The sequence below is a fragment of the Scardinius erythrophthalmus genome, assembly GCF_964197995.2.
Source record: "Scardinius erythrophthalmus genome assembly, chromosome: 2".
NCBI classification, from domain to species: Eukaryota; Metazoa; Chordata; class Actinopteri; order Cypriniformes; family Leuciscidae; genus Scardinius; species Scardinius erythrophthalmus.
The window spans coordinates 28,937,121-28,955,349 of record NC_138222.1 but is presented as its reverse complement, the minus strand read 5'-3'; the positions used below and the strand labels follow the sequence as shown (position 1 = coordinate 28,955,349).

General features: G+C 36.5%; 1 protein-coding gene across 1 annotated transcript in view; it reads left to right on the top strand.

Annotated features, from left to right (window-relative positions):
* Positions 1 to 7,330: 7,330 nt before the first annotated feature.
* The window catches only part of b4galnt4b (beta-1,4-N-acetyl-galactosaminyl transferase 4b), a gene marked incomplete at both ends in the record, with an annotated part of 108,469 nt that continues 97,570 nt past the window's right edge, over positions 7,331 to 18,229 (top strand). Inside the window, one exon of the mRNA XM_081393940.1 lies at positions 7,331 to 7,475. Coding sequence (XP_081250066.1) covers positions 7,331 to 7,475 — 145 coding nt within the window. The remainder of the gene's footprint in view (positions 7,476 to 18,229) is intronic.

Genomic DNA, 18,229 nt, shown 5'->3' with positions numbered 1-18,229 from the left:
ATGATGTTTCTCATCATTATATTACTAAACTAAAATTGTAATCTTAAACAGAGAAAATAGAATGGAAACAATGGAAATAAGTATTCTTAAGTAAAGTAATTATACAGTCATTAATTATCAAAACAGGTTCTCTAAGCATTTTTAAGCAGCTGTATTGCCTCTCAGAATAACAGTGTAAACCTATTGTAAGTCTGAAATGAGCAATGTATTGTTATTATTATGCCATTGTATTAAGACATTGATGGTTTTAAATTCTATTACAGTGTGGACTCTGTCAGATGCCTCTCTGTAAATGTCATGGTTATCAGTTTTTTTCCCAAATTCAAAATATGTTTTCAGTACACTATTTGAGTTATGGATAGTGTACATTCCTTTTAAGGAGTTTTGAGAACTCCAACCAAAAGGCTTTGGTTTTATTCAGTCTGTATATAGTAAATATACCTATTTAATTTGTTATTCTATGTTTGAATTAGATTTGCAGAAATAGAACTTTTCTAATCTGGTGTGGGTTGTTTAGATTTTTTGTTGCTGTTGTTGTTGTTGTTGAAACACACAATACGCCACTGCTCCGTATTACCACAAGAGGGCTCTGTAAACGAACTGTTTGTTTACAATGTATCCTCACTGAGTCCTCATTCGCACTTCATCCCACGTTTTAGTTAGCCTACTTGTCTTATTTTCAGCAAAAGATTAATAGCATTATAATCCATTTAATTATGCCTTTCTTTTATGCATAGAAAAAGTGTTCTTGTGAACTACATGGTAGGCACAGCAATGTTTTTGCATTTTTTTTTTGAGATTTCCATCTCAGAGAACACGTCAGAGATTGATACCGCAGTGAGATATTTGCTAGCATCATCAGACTACCTGTAATATGAGTATCTTTCATGTCTGTTTCCTGCTCTCGGAGGACACTGACAGCATGTGGTGACACAGGTTTGTGTGATGGATGCCACGCCTTGGCAGATTGTGAGTGCCATACATCATAATTGAGCCTCAATGAGAGAGAGAGAGAGAGAGAGAGAGAGAGAGAGAGAGAGAGAAAGAGAGAGAGAAGGGCTGACAGAAGTAGAGCAGACGCGAGAAAGATGACACCCCATCACTCATCTTCATAATTGAGCAGGTATTGATGCGCTCATCTGTGCTTAGTTTTGCAATGCAACACTTTACCCTACAAAGGTTATCGGACTGCACTCATCTAGCCTACTCTTTAGCCTTTGATCTGAAGAAGCAAAAAGATCAAATTTTAGATCAGATTTAAAGGTATATAAAGCAGCTGGACTGGAAATCTTGTCAGTTCATATTCAGCTTTGATCTGATTTTGATCAGCTCCTTTTAACTGAGACAGAATCAACTCTCAGGGTTGCTGAACATTAGCACTTGCACCTCTCTTTCTCCTCCTGCTTTATGCCTGAGGTTATCCGTTTAAAGACAGTTTATCATGTGCCTTGGTTTCAGCATCCAAAACAAGGAGGACAGAAATCAGCTTTCAAAGGTTATGTGCCTAAAATAATAATCTCCAAAGGAAGCACCTTTAATCCTGACATACTAAGGGTTTTTCAAAAGGATGCTTTATTCAGACCAAGCTGTTATCCAGCCCTCCATGAGCCATAAATAATAGACTCTTCTGGTAGAGTTTTAGCAATGGCTCAAAACAGAAACTGCTGTAAATATCATATACCCACATACTGTACACTGTTAAATTTCGCTGTAGATTTAGCAGCACAGTACTGTAATAACCTACAGTACAATACTGCATTTCTATATTACAGTAAAGTACCGTCATTTGCATTGTATTGTGGGTAATTTTGTTTGAGCGGGAACATTTTACAGTACATTTTAGTGTTGCTGTAACCTAGCTGTAACCTGGCTGTAAAATGCCTGGCAATAATACAGGGTTGCTGTAAACAGAGAGAGCGCGCGCCGCCCGACTGACGTCAGACTCAACTGCAGGCAGATCGCAGCAGATCACTCGCTGGATGAATGGATCTCACTCTGCGGATATCTGGAAATTTGGTAAGTTAATTTTGAATTTTATAATAAGGTTTTAGGATTTTACACTATAGTGTACAAATGACAGTGGAAGTTTAGCCAGCGACGGTTGCAAAAACACCGTTAGTTAGATCTGCTCTTTCACCCCGCTGCTTGTCTCGACCGTCTCGACATTTTCAAATCTAACTCGAGATTTGAACAGTGAATTAACATTACCTTACGGTTTATTTCGACCAAAACAGACTTGGTGATTGTTGGAACGGTGGAAGGACAAATCGAGGTGGTTAATTAACGTTAAATGTGTTATACAATCGTCTGCGAGATAAAAATTACTGCATTTGACGTTAACGTTACGTTTGAAGGATCTTATGATAACAAAAATGTCTAACGTTAACTGTTATCTGTAAGGATCCTTTCCATAACATCCGAGCCCATCAGTGGTAAAAACAAGCACTTATAATAGACATAACGTACGTTATTTTGCTCAAAATGCTATATTTGCAGTCCGTTTCTCGGATGGCGAACTTGATGGTTTTATGATTTTACGAACTTTTATGATAAATACTGGACCAAATTTATTAAGTCGTTTAGACACAAAAACACGTGAAAACACGGGTTAAAAATACTGCACTTTCCTTTGCAACGCAAAATGGGTGATTTGGTCTAAGAGAGTTTGGCTATTGGTACCAGTTTAGCCTTTTATTTCATTTCTATTAATTAGGCTGGAGACCCATTTCTGTAGCATTGTGATTTGTAATGACAAATAATGATTACTATAATAATTTAAAAATATAAATAAAGGTGTAAATTGATCTATAAAAAAACTATCAGAGTTAATAATGATCTATTAGGCAACAAAGACAAGTAAAATGCATGCCCAAAAAGCAAGTTAGAATATTTAGAGAGGTCAAGTGAAGCTTAAAGTGAAGCTTATTTTTGTTAACCTAGATGTATTGTAAGCAAGATGTATGAAATATATGTCCTCAACAAGAAACATAACAGTTAACTGAATAATATGTATTTTGATTTCTTACAGCTGTACGTGTGGGACGTGGGAATTTTATTTGCAGCCTGGGAAGGAGTTTTCTGTAAGTATTAGCCATGTTAATACAATGTTTTAAACTTAAAGTTTTAAAATCTAAAGGTTACATTTTTATTTTTATTTTTTTAATTGGCTGTTTTTTTAATTTTTTGTTATTTCTACAAAATTTAATTTTACAATTGATCTCTTACACTGTCTGCTCATCTTTATTGGTGCTGTGGATAACAGGATTTGTCATACGTGTTTTTGTGTGTCATGTCTTTTTCAGTTTTGGTCACCGCCAGGTTCCAGTACCACCTCAAAGTCCCAACCAAATTTTAAAGTGTGTCCAGCTACAGCTGCAAGTCATGCAGTTTCTCAACCTCTCACGCCGACTTTTTGGAACTTCAGCTTATTCACCGTATCCCCCAGAGTTAGATAAGTGAAGTCCATACATACCCTTTTCATCTCCGTGCGTGCTGTAACTCTGTCTGACGCACCCACCGCCAGCCTAGCTTAACACAAAGACTGGAGGTAAATGTCTCCAGCTAGCATACTGCTCCCAATAAGTGACAAAACAACGGCAACATTTTCCTATTTACATGTTGTGATTTGTATAGTCGTCACAGCGTGTACAAATAACAAGGTCACATGAGACACAACCATCTTCTAACCGTACACATACTGAGAACTATATTCTCGTAGGCGAATGACTACTACTTGGGCGGAGTGATTAGCGCAACACTCTGAGCGAACTCTCTGCTCCTCACCACAGGTGCTGCGAGTAAATCACTCCGCAGAAGTAGCAGTGCTTCGCCTTCTGAGAATATAGTTCCCAGTATGTGTACAGTTGGAAGATGGTTGTGTCTCATGTGTCCTTGTTATTTGTACACGCTGTGACTTTACAAATCACAACATGTAAATAGGAAAATGTTGGCGTTATTTTGTCACTTATTGCGAGCAGTATGCTAGCTGGAGCCTAGCTTAGCACAAAGACTGGAGGTAAACTACGGTGGCCGAGAAGGGTCACAACACATACAAACGCCACAACAACTTCATATTCAGAAAACAACTTCGTCGATTTCACATCACGTACGCTGCAAATATTCACAGCACGAGCAAATAGGGAAACTGCAAACTGCAAAGACACAACGGAAATGTTTCCAGGGGGGCCTTGATCAGTGACGGACCCGCATCCATCTGGTTGTCCTCACGCTATCTGAATGTGCGCTTTTGTTGTCTACAAGTCTGTCATAATAAAAGAGAAACACTTACCTCTTGCTCTTGTAGACATAGACAACAAAAGCGCACATTCAGATGGATGCGGGTCCGTCACTGATCAAGGCCCCCCTGGAAACATTTCCGTTCTGTCTTTGCAGTTTGCAGTTCGTTTCCCTATTTGCTCGTGCTGTGAATATTTGCAGCGTACGTGATGTGAAATCGACAAAGTTGTTTTCTGAATATGAAGTTGTTGTGGCGTTTGTATGTGTTGTGACCCTTCTCGGCCACCGTAGTTTACCTCCAGTCTTTGTGCTAAGCTAGGCTAGCGGTGGGTGCGTCAGACAGAGTTACAGCATGCACGGAGATAAGAAGGGTGTGTATGGACTCATCTAACTCTGGGGGATACAGTGAATAAGCTGAAGTCCCAAAAAGTCGGCGTGTTCCTTTAACTATCCCTTTAAAAGCTGTTTACCTGTAAAGTGTTGGTGTACTGGACATGTAGTGTTCCTAAATGAAATGTTTTTTCACAAATACACAATAGTGTAATTGATTAATAAAAAATGTTTTTGACAATAACATTGTTTGGATTGATTGATTTGCAGTTATTCTGAAGTTGCAGTATAATATTATTACCTGTAAATGTATATACTATAATAACTCAATATTATATAAATATAATATTATCATTATTAGTAATTTGAAAATTATAAAATTTAGCAATAATGTATCAATATAGATTTTACAGTACAATACTGTACAATTAATTACAGCAGAAACAGAAACATTACAAAAATACAGTAAAAATACAGTAAAGTACTGTTTTGTAGTTTACAGTACTGATATTGTGTACTGTAAAGTAAATTACAGTAAAGTTGCTGTAAATCAAAATACAGTAACTTGCTGGCCACCGTGCTGCCAGTACTGTACTGTAAAAATACAAGAAAATCGTTAACAGTGTACCTAAACTGACTTAACATATAAAGAAATATCCATTTGGATAAATGAAGATGAACAATACAATGAGCAATTCACTTGTTATTAGGATATTTCTTCACATTAGCTCCAACGCTTTGTTACAGACCTATATGAACATGTAATCAGGGCCTTATACAGTATGTTTTAATTTATTGGGCTGTGGTCATTTTCTCATGTTCTCAGAGTGGTACAATAAATATTTTTTCACAAAAATAAGTGCTAAAATAATTAGATTTAAAAATATATTATAATAATGGTAGTCTAATAATGTACAGTAATTATGTTTCTCATCATGGATACAGTCCATGTTTGTTGGATAACAGGTGGATGTTATCCAAAAAAAAACATATATAGGCTATGTTTTATTCAAAAACTTTAAAACCACATCTATAATTAAAACATACTTAAATAAAATGTCCACACTGTTATGCAGGGATTTAATAATAGTTTAGTAATATAAAAAAATATTATGTTAAGTGTGTCTCTTAAAAACATTCTAATCTAAATTAAAAGTGAACTTTAAGCTTTATAGTAGGCTTTAAAGCTTTTTGACATACAATGAAATTACTTATATTGTAAAAAATAATAATAGTTATAGAGAGAGAGAAAGAGAGAGAGAGAGACTATTTTAAGGTATCACATCAGGGGACATTTTGTCACTTAATAAATGAAAAAAGTTGCCTATTATATCAAAAGTTTAAATTAGAGGTCTATTAGGCTAGTATTGTCAGTCAATATTTTGAAAATGTTTCCATAAATAATAATAATTAAAATAATTGCCTAATATGATAATAATGCCATTTAGTTGTATGATTTTTGACAACTTCCCTTTAATAAACTTAAACTTGGTAGACTTTTTCATAACCCCAAACATTAAATGGTAGAAATGGCTCATCATTACTGAGCAGGAGTCTCAGTCTAAAGAAAGGCTACTTTACTTGGCCTCTGCATCAGGCTATACTTTTCAGAACAATAGCCTACAGTACATGAAGATACAACATTACCAAATAAGTAGGCTACCTTGCTTAACATAGTCCAGTCAATGTCTTTTTAAGAGTCGTAACCGTCAGTGTGTGAATGGGATGATGAAGGTGGATTCAACAATGCCCAGGGATCATTCTTGAGGCTTTCAGGGAACGCGCGCTGCGAAGGCTTGCTCATGAAGGTAACAGCTCCCTCTATCATCAGAACAGACCACTGTTGAAAACCAGGATGCAACTATGGGATGCGGTCGGACAAGTGCGCTGATGCTGGGGGAATATTTCAGTTTTCTTTAATAGCAGAGAACACCAAAACAAAAAGGACTCAAAACAAGGATTTAGATGGCACCAGACGAAGATGTTTGCAGTCGATTTGTTATGACTATAAAACAGACCGGGAAAACAAAAGCGTGCTCGTGAATACCAGCGCGAGAAGAGGCACCGAGACAAACCCAGAAAACAGCGATGCTTTATCAACGCAAGCAGAGCTTTATTTGTTTTCATCGCTCTTTTTACAATAAACACGAGAATAATCCGAGAAAAATAGATAATTTAACACTTCCACTGTCTGCTCATCACATAACGCGCCTGGAGTAATGATTTGTGCTGAACTATATTGACAATAACAGACTTTAAGATGAAAACCTCCGTGTGAGACATATCGAAAAGGAAAAAAGTGTGTACAGTAAGTTTGTTCTGGTTGGACTCAAGTGAGCAGTCAAGACATACACAGGACATCAGCCAACACACACACATCTCCTGTGTTGACACCGGTTAGACATGCCAATTTTATTGAGAAAAACACGTCTACGGTAAGTATTAATTATCAAAGCAACAATAACTGACTGTACACATAACCGTGTAAATGTCATTTATAATGAATACCCTTTAGTACAGCAGATGAGGATGTGGCGGGGAAGTTTTGAATGTCATTGTTATATAAACATATGCTCATCAAGTATAAAGGAAACATTCTTTAGATGTTCATTTGCAAGTCTAAATCTGTTCCAATCTGCTAACTATTATCAGTATTGTGGGTGTGAAGCTGATCATTTCAACATCTTTTGAAATTCTAGCTGTACAAGATCAACACTGAAGGGCACCAGTCTGAATTTTCCACTGAGTGGGTGATGTTACTGTAATGAGGATGCGCTTTCCTCTGAAGAAGATCCGCAAGCAGTTTAAACTCCTTCTGCTGCTCGTTTTGCTTATGTTTGCCATTGGGTTCACGTATCTTCACATCAACCAAGGCAAAGCCATCAAACTCCACTTCAACTATGGGAAAGGTCAGTATGGATGATGGTGAACGAGATTTCACCAAGTACAGCATGTTCCTGGATCAACATCTTTGTTGATCCTGGAACAACATTCCAATCAACCAATCAGATTTGAGGGACGTTGAAGTTTATAGTTTGTCACTAGGCTTACAACCAGTGTTTGGTGCTTCTACATCAGTGTTATTCACCTATATCATTCATTTCTCTATGATTTTATGGGTAATTTATGGGTTAGGGTTCTTGGAAAAATCATGGTGACCGGATGACACTAGCCTTGAACATTCATATTTCTTATCAGCGAACAGACAGGCCCATTGAAGCTTTAATGAACATATCCCGAATAAATTGGACAAAAATCTAACCATGTGAAGAAATGAAAAATGGACTATTCATAATTATCAATTCAATGTTTCTATTGGGTTTCAGGAGGTTAATGAGAAAGGCAGTACATTAAAGTAGAGCTGTCCATTTCTTAAGCCATTGTATGATCTAAATGAGGATTTTTTCTTCAGGTTAAAGTTTAATTATCTCTTATTTCTGCCCAGCGAACTGCTGATTATTCTCAAACTAATTTGTACTCTTGGTTGTACAACCATTAGTGTCATTTATCTCTTTTAATTCCTTTTATAACTGTTTTAATTTCCCTCGCTTTTATTTTGTGCTTATTTTCTATGCAAAGCACTTTGAATTACCGTAGTGTGATATTTTAATTCCTTTGTAAAGCATTTTGAATAACTGTTTTAATTTTCCTTGCTTTTATTTTGGGATTATTTGTATTCCTTTCTATGTAAAGCACTTTGAATTGCCATAGTGTATGAAATGTGCTATATAAATAAACTTGCCTTTCCTTGCCTAGTACTACAGATAAGACTTGAAGCGGCTCTGTGCAAAGATGATTTTCCTTTATGCTTTTTAAAGAGAAATTAAGTCTAACCCACAGGCACAATTTGATGAATGTCCTGAAAGGTACCAATTCAGTGACAAGAGTTCCCCTTCCTTAAGTTACTGTCAGGAATAATCACTTACCACACAATTCTAACAGCACTAGTGACCTTTTACACATTTTTCTTTTATACTTGGTGTTGTATGTGAATGCATAAGAGAGGTTGACGTAAAATGCTTTTTACATATCAAGACTTTTATTCACATAGTAGATATGCATACATGTAGCATAAAATGTATGATATATACAGTATAGTTAGAAATCATGAATTCCAGTGCTCAGACATTTTTATTCAGCTCACATGATGTGGGTTTTGTTTCTGCTTACCGTAAATAACATTGCATCAACTTAAAAAAAAAAAAACATTTAAAATATACAAAGATGTTTTAGCAAGAGTAGTCTGATGTAAATTATGATGTCCATGCATAATGCAGAGTTCGGATGTTGTTAAATAGGTTGTCCTGGAAAACTTATGATATACAATAATCAGCACATTCACTAATCAATATATCAAAAGCTTAGTTTGAGATTCTGCATTGGTTTCCCACATTAAAACACTCACACATTAAAACATTTTTGTTTGTTTTTCATACCACACCCACATCCTCTCTTATGCAAAAATCATATTTGCTCTGAGAAAATTTTGAAAACAATTTCTAATTTAGCATTCTAAAAAACTAAATTGGATTTTTTTTTTAATCACAGTCTCTCATTAACGTTTACCTTGAAGCCATATGTCCTTTGTTATTAGAGGTGAAGTAATTGTTGCGGATTAGTTGATAAACCATGACTATTTGAGAGAGGAATACATTTGTATATTTCTAATTATAGCATAAAGGCTCTAGGCTTTTTTTTCCCCTTGGTTTTCCACTGATTGAGATTTAAAAATGGAAGCTAGCTGCTGTGAATTCTGTGGCTGAAGTTGACAGGCAGAGAAATTAGAGGTACAGACTCTTTTAACCCATAGGTTAATGAAATTTGTGTTAAGCTTCTCTCAACACACAAGGTAATGCTTATGCAAATTGGTGTTTTGGACAGATGCCACAGTTATCTCAAGTGAGACGTTCATATAGGTGGGAAGTAAGAGCGCTAATCTCGAAAGTCACTTCACCCGTTAGTCATTAGTCAGAGGGGAGGTAAACGTCTTGGAGGGCATGTTGATCTCTGTGGACAAAGGTATTTTGGAGACACACTTGTTGCACAATTGAATTTAAATACTGTGCATCTTGAATGCTAGTCTTTTCATCAGCGGGAGAGATCCTGCATTTGTGTTTAAGTGACTGAACAGTCCGTTGTCTGTTGACTTGGCTCGGGGCAAGGACACATGGAGCAGGTGGTGGTCCACTCAGCACAAGACAGGAAGAGCATAAAACATGCAGATTTTGATGAGCATACTGCCAGTCAGAGAATTCAGGCAGAAGCACATTTTGAAATATGAAGTCTTATTCAAAATGACTACTTAGAAGAGACACTGGAACATTTTTTTCTTACAGTTATTCTTAGCTCAGTGAGGTAGCCTATCATATGTTTACATATGCACATGCACTTTTTATGTGCAGAATATTTCTATAACAATTTTTATGAACAACTCAGTTGTCCATGCAACCAGCAATGCTTTGGGATTATCAGTGTTTCTCGTCTGGGCAGCTTCAAGTATCACCACACTTCATAGATCTGTCTGCGGCTTCTTTCTGCAAGAAGGAGCAGTTTGTTTACCACCCACTCGGTTAATTGGGAGGCAGTCGGCTGACATCCAAGGAGCCGTTCATGTGTCACCTACACCTGCTATGAAATTTGGACTGAGACTGACTGGTCATATACGTTCAGGTGTGAAGCCACTGGGCTGCACTCAGATTGGATAAGCCCATCTGTGCCAGGCTCATTTCCTTCTTCAGCAGGATATCACAGATATTAATGTATGAAGTGAAACCACGAATGCTCAAAGTATACACCTTTCCAAAGCATACAGTAATATGATAACTGTGGTCACAGATGAAGCTCTTATTGGACTTGCATCACTACTCTAATGTGTTACCTAGTCACTCTTCAAGAACTACTTGAAGACCTGGACCATTATTGTAAAGTGAAAAAAAGTTTTTCACTTTAAAATAATGGCCAAGATCACTAGTAGTTCCTGCAGGTATATTCAGAGTAAAAAGAAAAAAGAAAAAAAGATTGATTACGTCTCAGACACACGATAATGTTGTGATTAGTGATTAATTTATAATTCTTTATAATTTGTCATAGTTAATAGTTATTAATGAGGCTAATCTCATTCAGTAATTATTGATTACACATAAGGAGCTCTCTTAGTCCTATGTGATGAGGTTCAGAGTTTGGAAGGAAGAAGACAGGGTCGGCGTGACCGGGACTCATACGTTTTATTGTGAAAACTCCAAAACAATTAACAAAACAAAAGGCGCGCAGACAGTGCATTCACCGTAGCCTCGCTACAGCACAAAACAATCTCACATTAAATACTCTTTCCACTTGATCAGCTCAGACTCATTCCACTAAGTTGTCGGCCACTCTTTCCACTTGATGACGGCGTACGAGTCCTCAGTCCTCTCTCTCTCTCTCTCGCCACATCCTAAATTTTATATTACTTACTGATTAGTTAAGCATGTTTCCATATTAGTTAATAGTAGTAGCTAAAGTGTTAATGTAGTACTACTCATTTGTTCTGAATTACTTCCTGCATTACTTATTAATGACGGACCATTATTCTAAAGAGTTACCTAGCATGTTTCATACACCCAAACATTATGTATTACATATAAAAGATGCTGGCACCTCAAGCTCTCATTGGTATTCCTGGATGCAGCAGTGGCTCTGGCTCTTGGGCTGAAGATGTGCTCTGCATGGCTTGAGTCCAATTGTAGAGGAGCCATTATCATTCCTTATTCATGGCTCTTTTATTTAGGGAGAGCAAACTATATGAGAGGTTGCAGGTTGCATGTACTTTTTTAACAAATGTTCTTTTACTGTGAGAAGTTTGCACATTGCTTTACACAGTTCGGATCCTATACATTATTTCAAAATAATGTATTTTGCAGCCTTTGTCTTATTAGTAATCTTTGCCAATATTGATATTGTGTTTACCTTTCAAAAACTCATGTTAAACTCATGAGCAAAAGTCAGATTGGCAGTTGTTAATGTACTGAGTATAAATAATCTTTTATACAGGCAGTTTTGCAGTACGAAGGAAAGGAAAATCTTTATCCATCTGCTAGGCTAACAGTACAGGTGCAAGTTCAGTTGATTCTTTGAAGATGGTGTGACATCCAGTCATGCTAACATTATTCATTTAATTGTAATAATCATCATTTAATTGTAATATTATTTCACAATATTACTGTTTTTACAGTATTTCTGCTGATTTATTTAGCAATGACGCCCCTCTGCTGTGTGTTGCAATGGATCTGCTTTGGCTTTGGCTTTGTATGAAGCTATCTTTAGGTTTCGGACACCGTTACAAATGGCTGTCCCCTCAAATAGTGCTCTATTTAAGGGTATGGAAGCATTTTCAGACAGCCTTGGAATTTGCAATCCATGTTTTCACTGTCATACGGTATGGAGTGGTATTACGTCTCTTTTGAAAGAGTACAGAATCTCCGGATCAAAACACAGTTGAAGAGAAACAAGCGATAGAAGCATTGCTTATGCACAATGGATGCTTGGACATATCTAGCACCAGAAGATCTTGTGTTGTTAAAAAGCAATTCCAGACAGAGTCTTTAGACGCTGCTTGGTTTTTCCTCACTATATATTCACTCCTAAAGTAGATTTTGAAACTATGAAACATACATCAATTACTAATCAATACTTAATTTAAAATATTCAAGATATTCAGACATTTCTCGGTCTTTGTCATATGGAGGCACATCATCCATGCATGTTTTGAGAACAGCTGTATATCTGGTCTTCATAGAGCTTGTCTGTTAGCCTGGGGCATGTTCAAGTTCAAAACGGTGCGCAACGTTTTGCTACGGTTTCCGGGTTGAACGTCACGTTTCCTGGAAACGGCGTGCACCGGTGTGCAACGAGGTTTGAGATACGTTTTCTCTTGTTTGGTGGGTGTGTCAGAACTGCAGTCCAATCAGCAGCAACATGTACGCGGTATTAAAGTGAACTCGCACAATGGGTTTAAGGAAAGTAATTTACAAATGTGTTCGATGCAACTCGGTATACGCAACAACTGAGGCTATTAGAAGACATGTTTGTCGTAAGTTTTATTGTAAAAATATAGGATATCAACATAATGATGTAGTTGTTTATATTTTTAGCTTCATTGCAAGTGTATGACATTTGGTATAGAAATAAACAATGGTAATTAAGTGCTTTTCCTGAAAATGAGAAAGAACATACAGGGTATTAAAACAGTATGAACTACAAATAAAGTCAGTATGTGAGGCTAAATAGATGTGTTTTAGTCTGAATTAGGTAAGATGTGTGCTTCCATTTCAGTTTCCACAAATCCCTTCACTCGATTGGGATGTTCTCTTTTGTTCTGGGCGGCAAGTGCAGTAACTGTAACATCGGGCATATTTTGTAGTATTAAAAACATATTTATACCGACTTCATCAGGCTCAGAAAATTCTTCACAAAGAATGACCTTCTCAGCTGCCATAGTTGCAACTCTTGCGTCATCAGAACAGTGAGTTCAACGCATTACCGTTTCTGTTTAAAAAACGTTGTGCAACGTTTTGTCGGGGCTGAACGCAGCCCTGCTGTCACGTTTCTGTTTGTTTGGACTTCCTCTGTGTTCATTTTTCAGTTTCTAGCCACTCCTCCTTCATTAGTTCATTTGGTTCAGCTGTATCTTGTTAGTTACTATGGTTACTGTCATTGAGTTCATTTGCCCCAGCTGTGTCTCGTTTCCCTAATCCGTTCTCTCTGTATTTAAGCCCTCTGTTTCTCACTGTTGGTTGTCTTGCATTATATATTGTTATCAGTGATTTGTGGTTGTTTGTTTTCGGGTCTAAGTTTTGAATTAAGAAAAAAAAAAAATATCCTATTGTATCTCCTTTGCTGTGCGCTTGATCTTAACCACCTCACCTGTGACACCAGCTAGCTGACATGGACAGAGATCTAGATGCTAAAGATTCATGTGTGGGTGGGTGGAGGCACCCTCTGTAATGGATGTGTTCAATATGCTGCTTTGATGAAAGCAAGAGTTTGTATTGTTGTAAGAGTGTTGTGGCAAATTGGTGCAGGTGTATTTTTACTCAATGCTGTTGAATCTGTTGGACTTTCAATGTTAACACAATTGTTCAATTTAACATCTTAAACAAATAGTTCTGTCTTTGAAGGATGTGATTTAATTAATTTTAATGCTAGCATTTTAAACAAATGTGGGGTAGGGTTATATAGAGTATAAGTCAGAGCTTGTATTTTCACTTGCCGTTAAATAGATGCTTGCAAACAGAAGTTTTGACTGCAGAGGTAACCATAGCAACAATAAGCATGAATGTTTTTTTATTTTATTTATTTCATTCAATATTGCACATCAATACTATATACTGGCTTAATATACATGCATTGCCATTATTTGTCATGGTCATCATGATGTAATCCCTTTTTTGTTTTGATAAAAAAGCTGGAATCTGTACTGAAACAAATTTAGCATGCGATTAACATTGACAGGTTGCACCTTAAAAACATTCTTACAAAAAAGTTGACTCGTCTGAAAGTCACTGCATAATTTGCATGATTTTTTGTTTCACAATGAACACAATGCTTTCTTGTTTCATTTAAATATAATTCTGTGAAATGTCTTGAGAGTGCCATGGAAAATGCAAATTCCTACGGTAATATAAAGTTCAGATTCTGTTGCCATTTTGCAAATATTACATGTTTAAAGCCCTTATTCTCAAATGAATTTGCTTTAGCTGTTAACACCCCTGTCTCCGATAGCCTCTTAAAATAAGTTGTTACATTATCACATCTATTTTAATTAACTGAAGTACATAGTACTTTGCATCTAGCATTTTTAATTGGTCCCACAGAATCAATTCAGTTCAGGTAATGTTGACACATCTTTCTTTAATGTTCTATCTGTTCTTACGGTCCTGCTGCCCTTCTTATCTATGTGAGTATTTGGGTATAAGAGAGTGAAGTTCTGTTTATTCTGGTTACCTTTTACTCCTTTATTTTCTTTTGGCCTAATGAAAGAAATCACTGGCTGCATGTGTGACTGATTTAGATGATAAATCTTGTTGTTTTTGTATCAAAGCCTACAGCACTGAAATGATTCTTGAGGCTTTTTAGCTGTACTGTAGCTCCCAATGACTGTTACAAATCAGCAGATGAGGGACCGGGCAGTCTGTTTTCTCTGTAGGAGATCTGTCCCTTCATCCCTTTCATTTAATCTCCATTTTTTCTCTCAATGTGAAATGTACTATCTCTCTCATTTTCCCAAACAAAGGAATCTAACATATGCATGTATTCATTTATAAATATTAATGTTCCTGGAGCTGTCTCCATTATTCCAGAGCTCGGAGGCTCAGCTAAAGGACTTTACTCAAGAAAGACACACTTTTAAACCTCCACACAGGATTATTTGTGATGAACTGGGTGAATGTTTTGTTATCCCCACACTACATATGACTGGCATGAATTCATAAATGTCACAAAATATCATGGTTTTTATTCTGAGCTAATGATATTTTGGATCCCCTAACCCTAAACCTAAACATAACACTCCACAGAAAACTTTCTGCGTTTTTACATTAAGTATCATTCAGTATTATTTTGTAATAATTGCAACAGGGGACAAATGAAGCTTACTTGACAACAACAGTTTCATTTCAATATTTTAACAACTAGAAAATAGCCTTAAATACTGTATAATTACCGTCAGTCCAGCACACATCAAGCTTTTTTGTACTTTTTACACACGATAAGCGTGTTCAACATGGATGCACAATCGATTGCTGTAACCAACAATACCTGCTTGTAAAACCAAATTTACATACAGTATCTCTAAGGCAAAATTATTAAATATTGAGAATGCAACAGAGCGTATTATATTTTCTCCATATTTAACTCCAAACGATCGCCACTGATCGGAACCAGCTAATAATCACACATTTCGATGATGTAAAAGACACGCGCATGCTCACGCCGTGAGAGGCAAACATGCATTTAGGCATTTAGACAATATGGGGAAGAACTCAAATATGCACAGCATGCTGGGAAACTTGAACTTGCAGGACTTGGAGGCTTTTTGTCAAGAACAGCAAACAACTTAACTTTTCAGGACTAACCAGAGACCACAGGAATTCTCACTATTAACTAATTGCTTATATTACTAGGATATTGTCTATTTATTAGCACTTATAAAGCACATTTAATGCCTTATTCTACATCCCTTAATCCTACCCAATACCTAAACTCAACAACTATTAATAAGCAGTAATTAGGAGTTTATTGTGGCAAAAGTTGTAGTTAATAGTGGGAATCGCCGAATTGGACCCTTATCTAAAGTGTGACCATTTTTATTTTTTGTCTTGTAGAATACATGTAAATATCTGTTAAGTCACATACAGTAGCTTGATCGGGGCATTACAAAAAAAAAAAAAAAAAAAATATATATATATATATATATATATATATATATATATATATATATATATTATATCCAACTTTATCTGCATACATACAGCACACTCACATAAAGCGTTATATAATTAAAGCAAATCTCAACTGCCTGATTTTTATTTAGTTGCTGAATGTAACCATATTGTCACCCAGCTCCCTATCTAAATTTGGATATATAAGAATGTCCAACTTTATTTGCATACATACCATACTCAAGTATAGCCTTCTCATTTAGTGCAATATATATCTATTGTCTTGACTTCTAGATTCTACAAAGAGCATGCACACTTATGAGCAGAACCATATGTGCCATTAATATTGTAGTATAGTGGTTTGCAGTGTTAAAAAACACATCATGCCACATGTTAATTTGTGTGTTAGTGGCCAATCTCTCTGTTGGTTATTAGTTTCAATGGGACAGCCTGGTGGAATGCAATTCCCTCAGATGTTGTAGCGGCAGCTGGCACACAGATGTTAGAGTCGCCGTCAGGCTCTGCGGGTAAAGGGCAGAGAAAGGCTATAGGCACACCTGCCTTATGTGTGTGTGTGTGTGTGTGTGTGTGTGTGTGTGTGTGTGTGTGTGTGTGTGTGTGTGTGTGTGTGTGTGTGTGTGTGTGTGTGTGTGTGTGTACCCTTCTTGAAAGTGCAGGTGCATTGCAATATGAATGAATGCATTACATAAATTATTTTGTTATCTGAAAGTCAGCATGAAATGGAAGTTTCTTCCCTGTTGTGATGTACAGTATATTCGAGTGAAACGGCTTCTCGAACAATAACAAATATAGGGTGGGGCTTGATTTTGTCCATATGGAAATGATTGCATCATTGAATTATTGTGGTTTGCTATTGCTATGACATCATGTGAGTGACAGGTTGTCCTTTTGAATTGTCAGTTTTTTATTTCATAGTGACTTTAACATGAGTCATTCAAGGGAAGCTTGTTACACATTGACTAATTGCTCATAAGGTGGCTGCGCTCTGTTGAATTTAGAGGCTAATGATAGTTTCCCCCTTAACCGTAATTATATCCCGACATCACTCCTTTAGCACTGTTTTTGGTATGAAAATAAATATGTTAGTGAAATGCCACTTATTATTTTAAGTACATTTGACACTTCATTTGAATAAACCATATCAGACTTTAATCTCTGTTCTTATCAATTGTCTCACACCTCAAACACGCAAGAAATTATTAAATCATACCTAGCACCCTGCTGCACTAAGCTAGATTGATCTTTTTATAGAGTCTGTATTGTTAAAGACCTGTCTTATGTGAGCGGGTGGCATGATGTAGGTGCGCTGTGTGCTGTCACTTCATCAGATAGACACGGATCAGACAGACCGATCTCAGCGCAGACAGCAAGTGTCAAAACCTGTCTGGAAGAATATGTTCATTGCCCTACAATCGATTATCCATATACGAATGTATCTCTACATATAAAGTTCATGTGTTGCTCTTGAGGACTATTTTTAGTAATGCATATTTTAAGATTTTTTTTTACTAAAAACAGTCTCTCTAAGTACATTAAAAATGATTTTAGCCACACATTCTGCTTTAGTGGGGAGTCTGGTATGCTTAGCTCATGCTCTGTCATCAGTGAAGTTAAATTGACTTTCATTTGGGAAAAAATCAGAAGAGGTAATCAGTAGAGTGTGCAGAAAATTCTCAGTGGTAGAAAAAAAATGCAATTATCTGCCCAGATTCCATGTTTCTTGCACACAATAATGGAGGTTATTGTTTGGAGTCTAATGGAACTGTTTACTCATTGTAGAAGCTTTGAAACTTGACCAGATTACACTGTCAATTTGGTTTTATTTGTATAAAGATTAATGAGAGAAATTGCCTTGGTATTTGACTTCTATATATGAACTAATTATAGTTAGTTGAATTGCAGCTCATTAATATGTAAATACACAAGCCTTTCTCATTAACGCACAAGACAGTTTATGCTGAAACATCTAAATCGTTTACAAGTGCAAGGTAGGCCTAATTGAAATGGGCATTTAAGGACCTGAGGGTGACCTCTGCATTGCTGATACTCTTTTGTACAATTGCAGAATATAATAATTTTTGCTGTGGCAAATCTGTAATTCTTCAGTAGGACGCCTTGCTGCATACGCTGCAGAGATAGATTAGTTTTCAATTACCTGTGTGTAGTGAAGCCTAAAAGCTGGACTGGCCTCTTCGTCATAGCTGTTAGGACTATTTAAAGCTCCA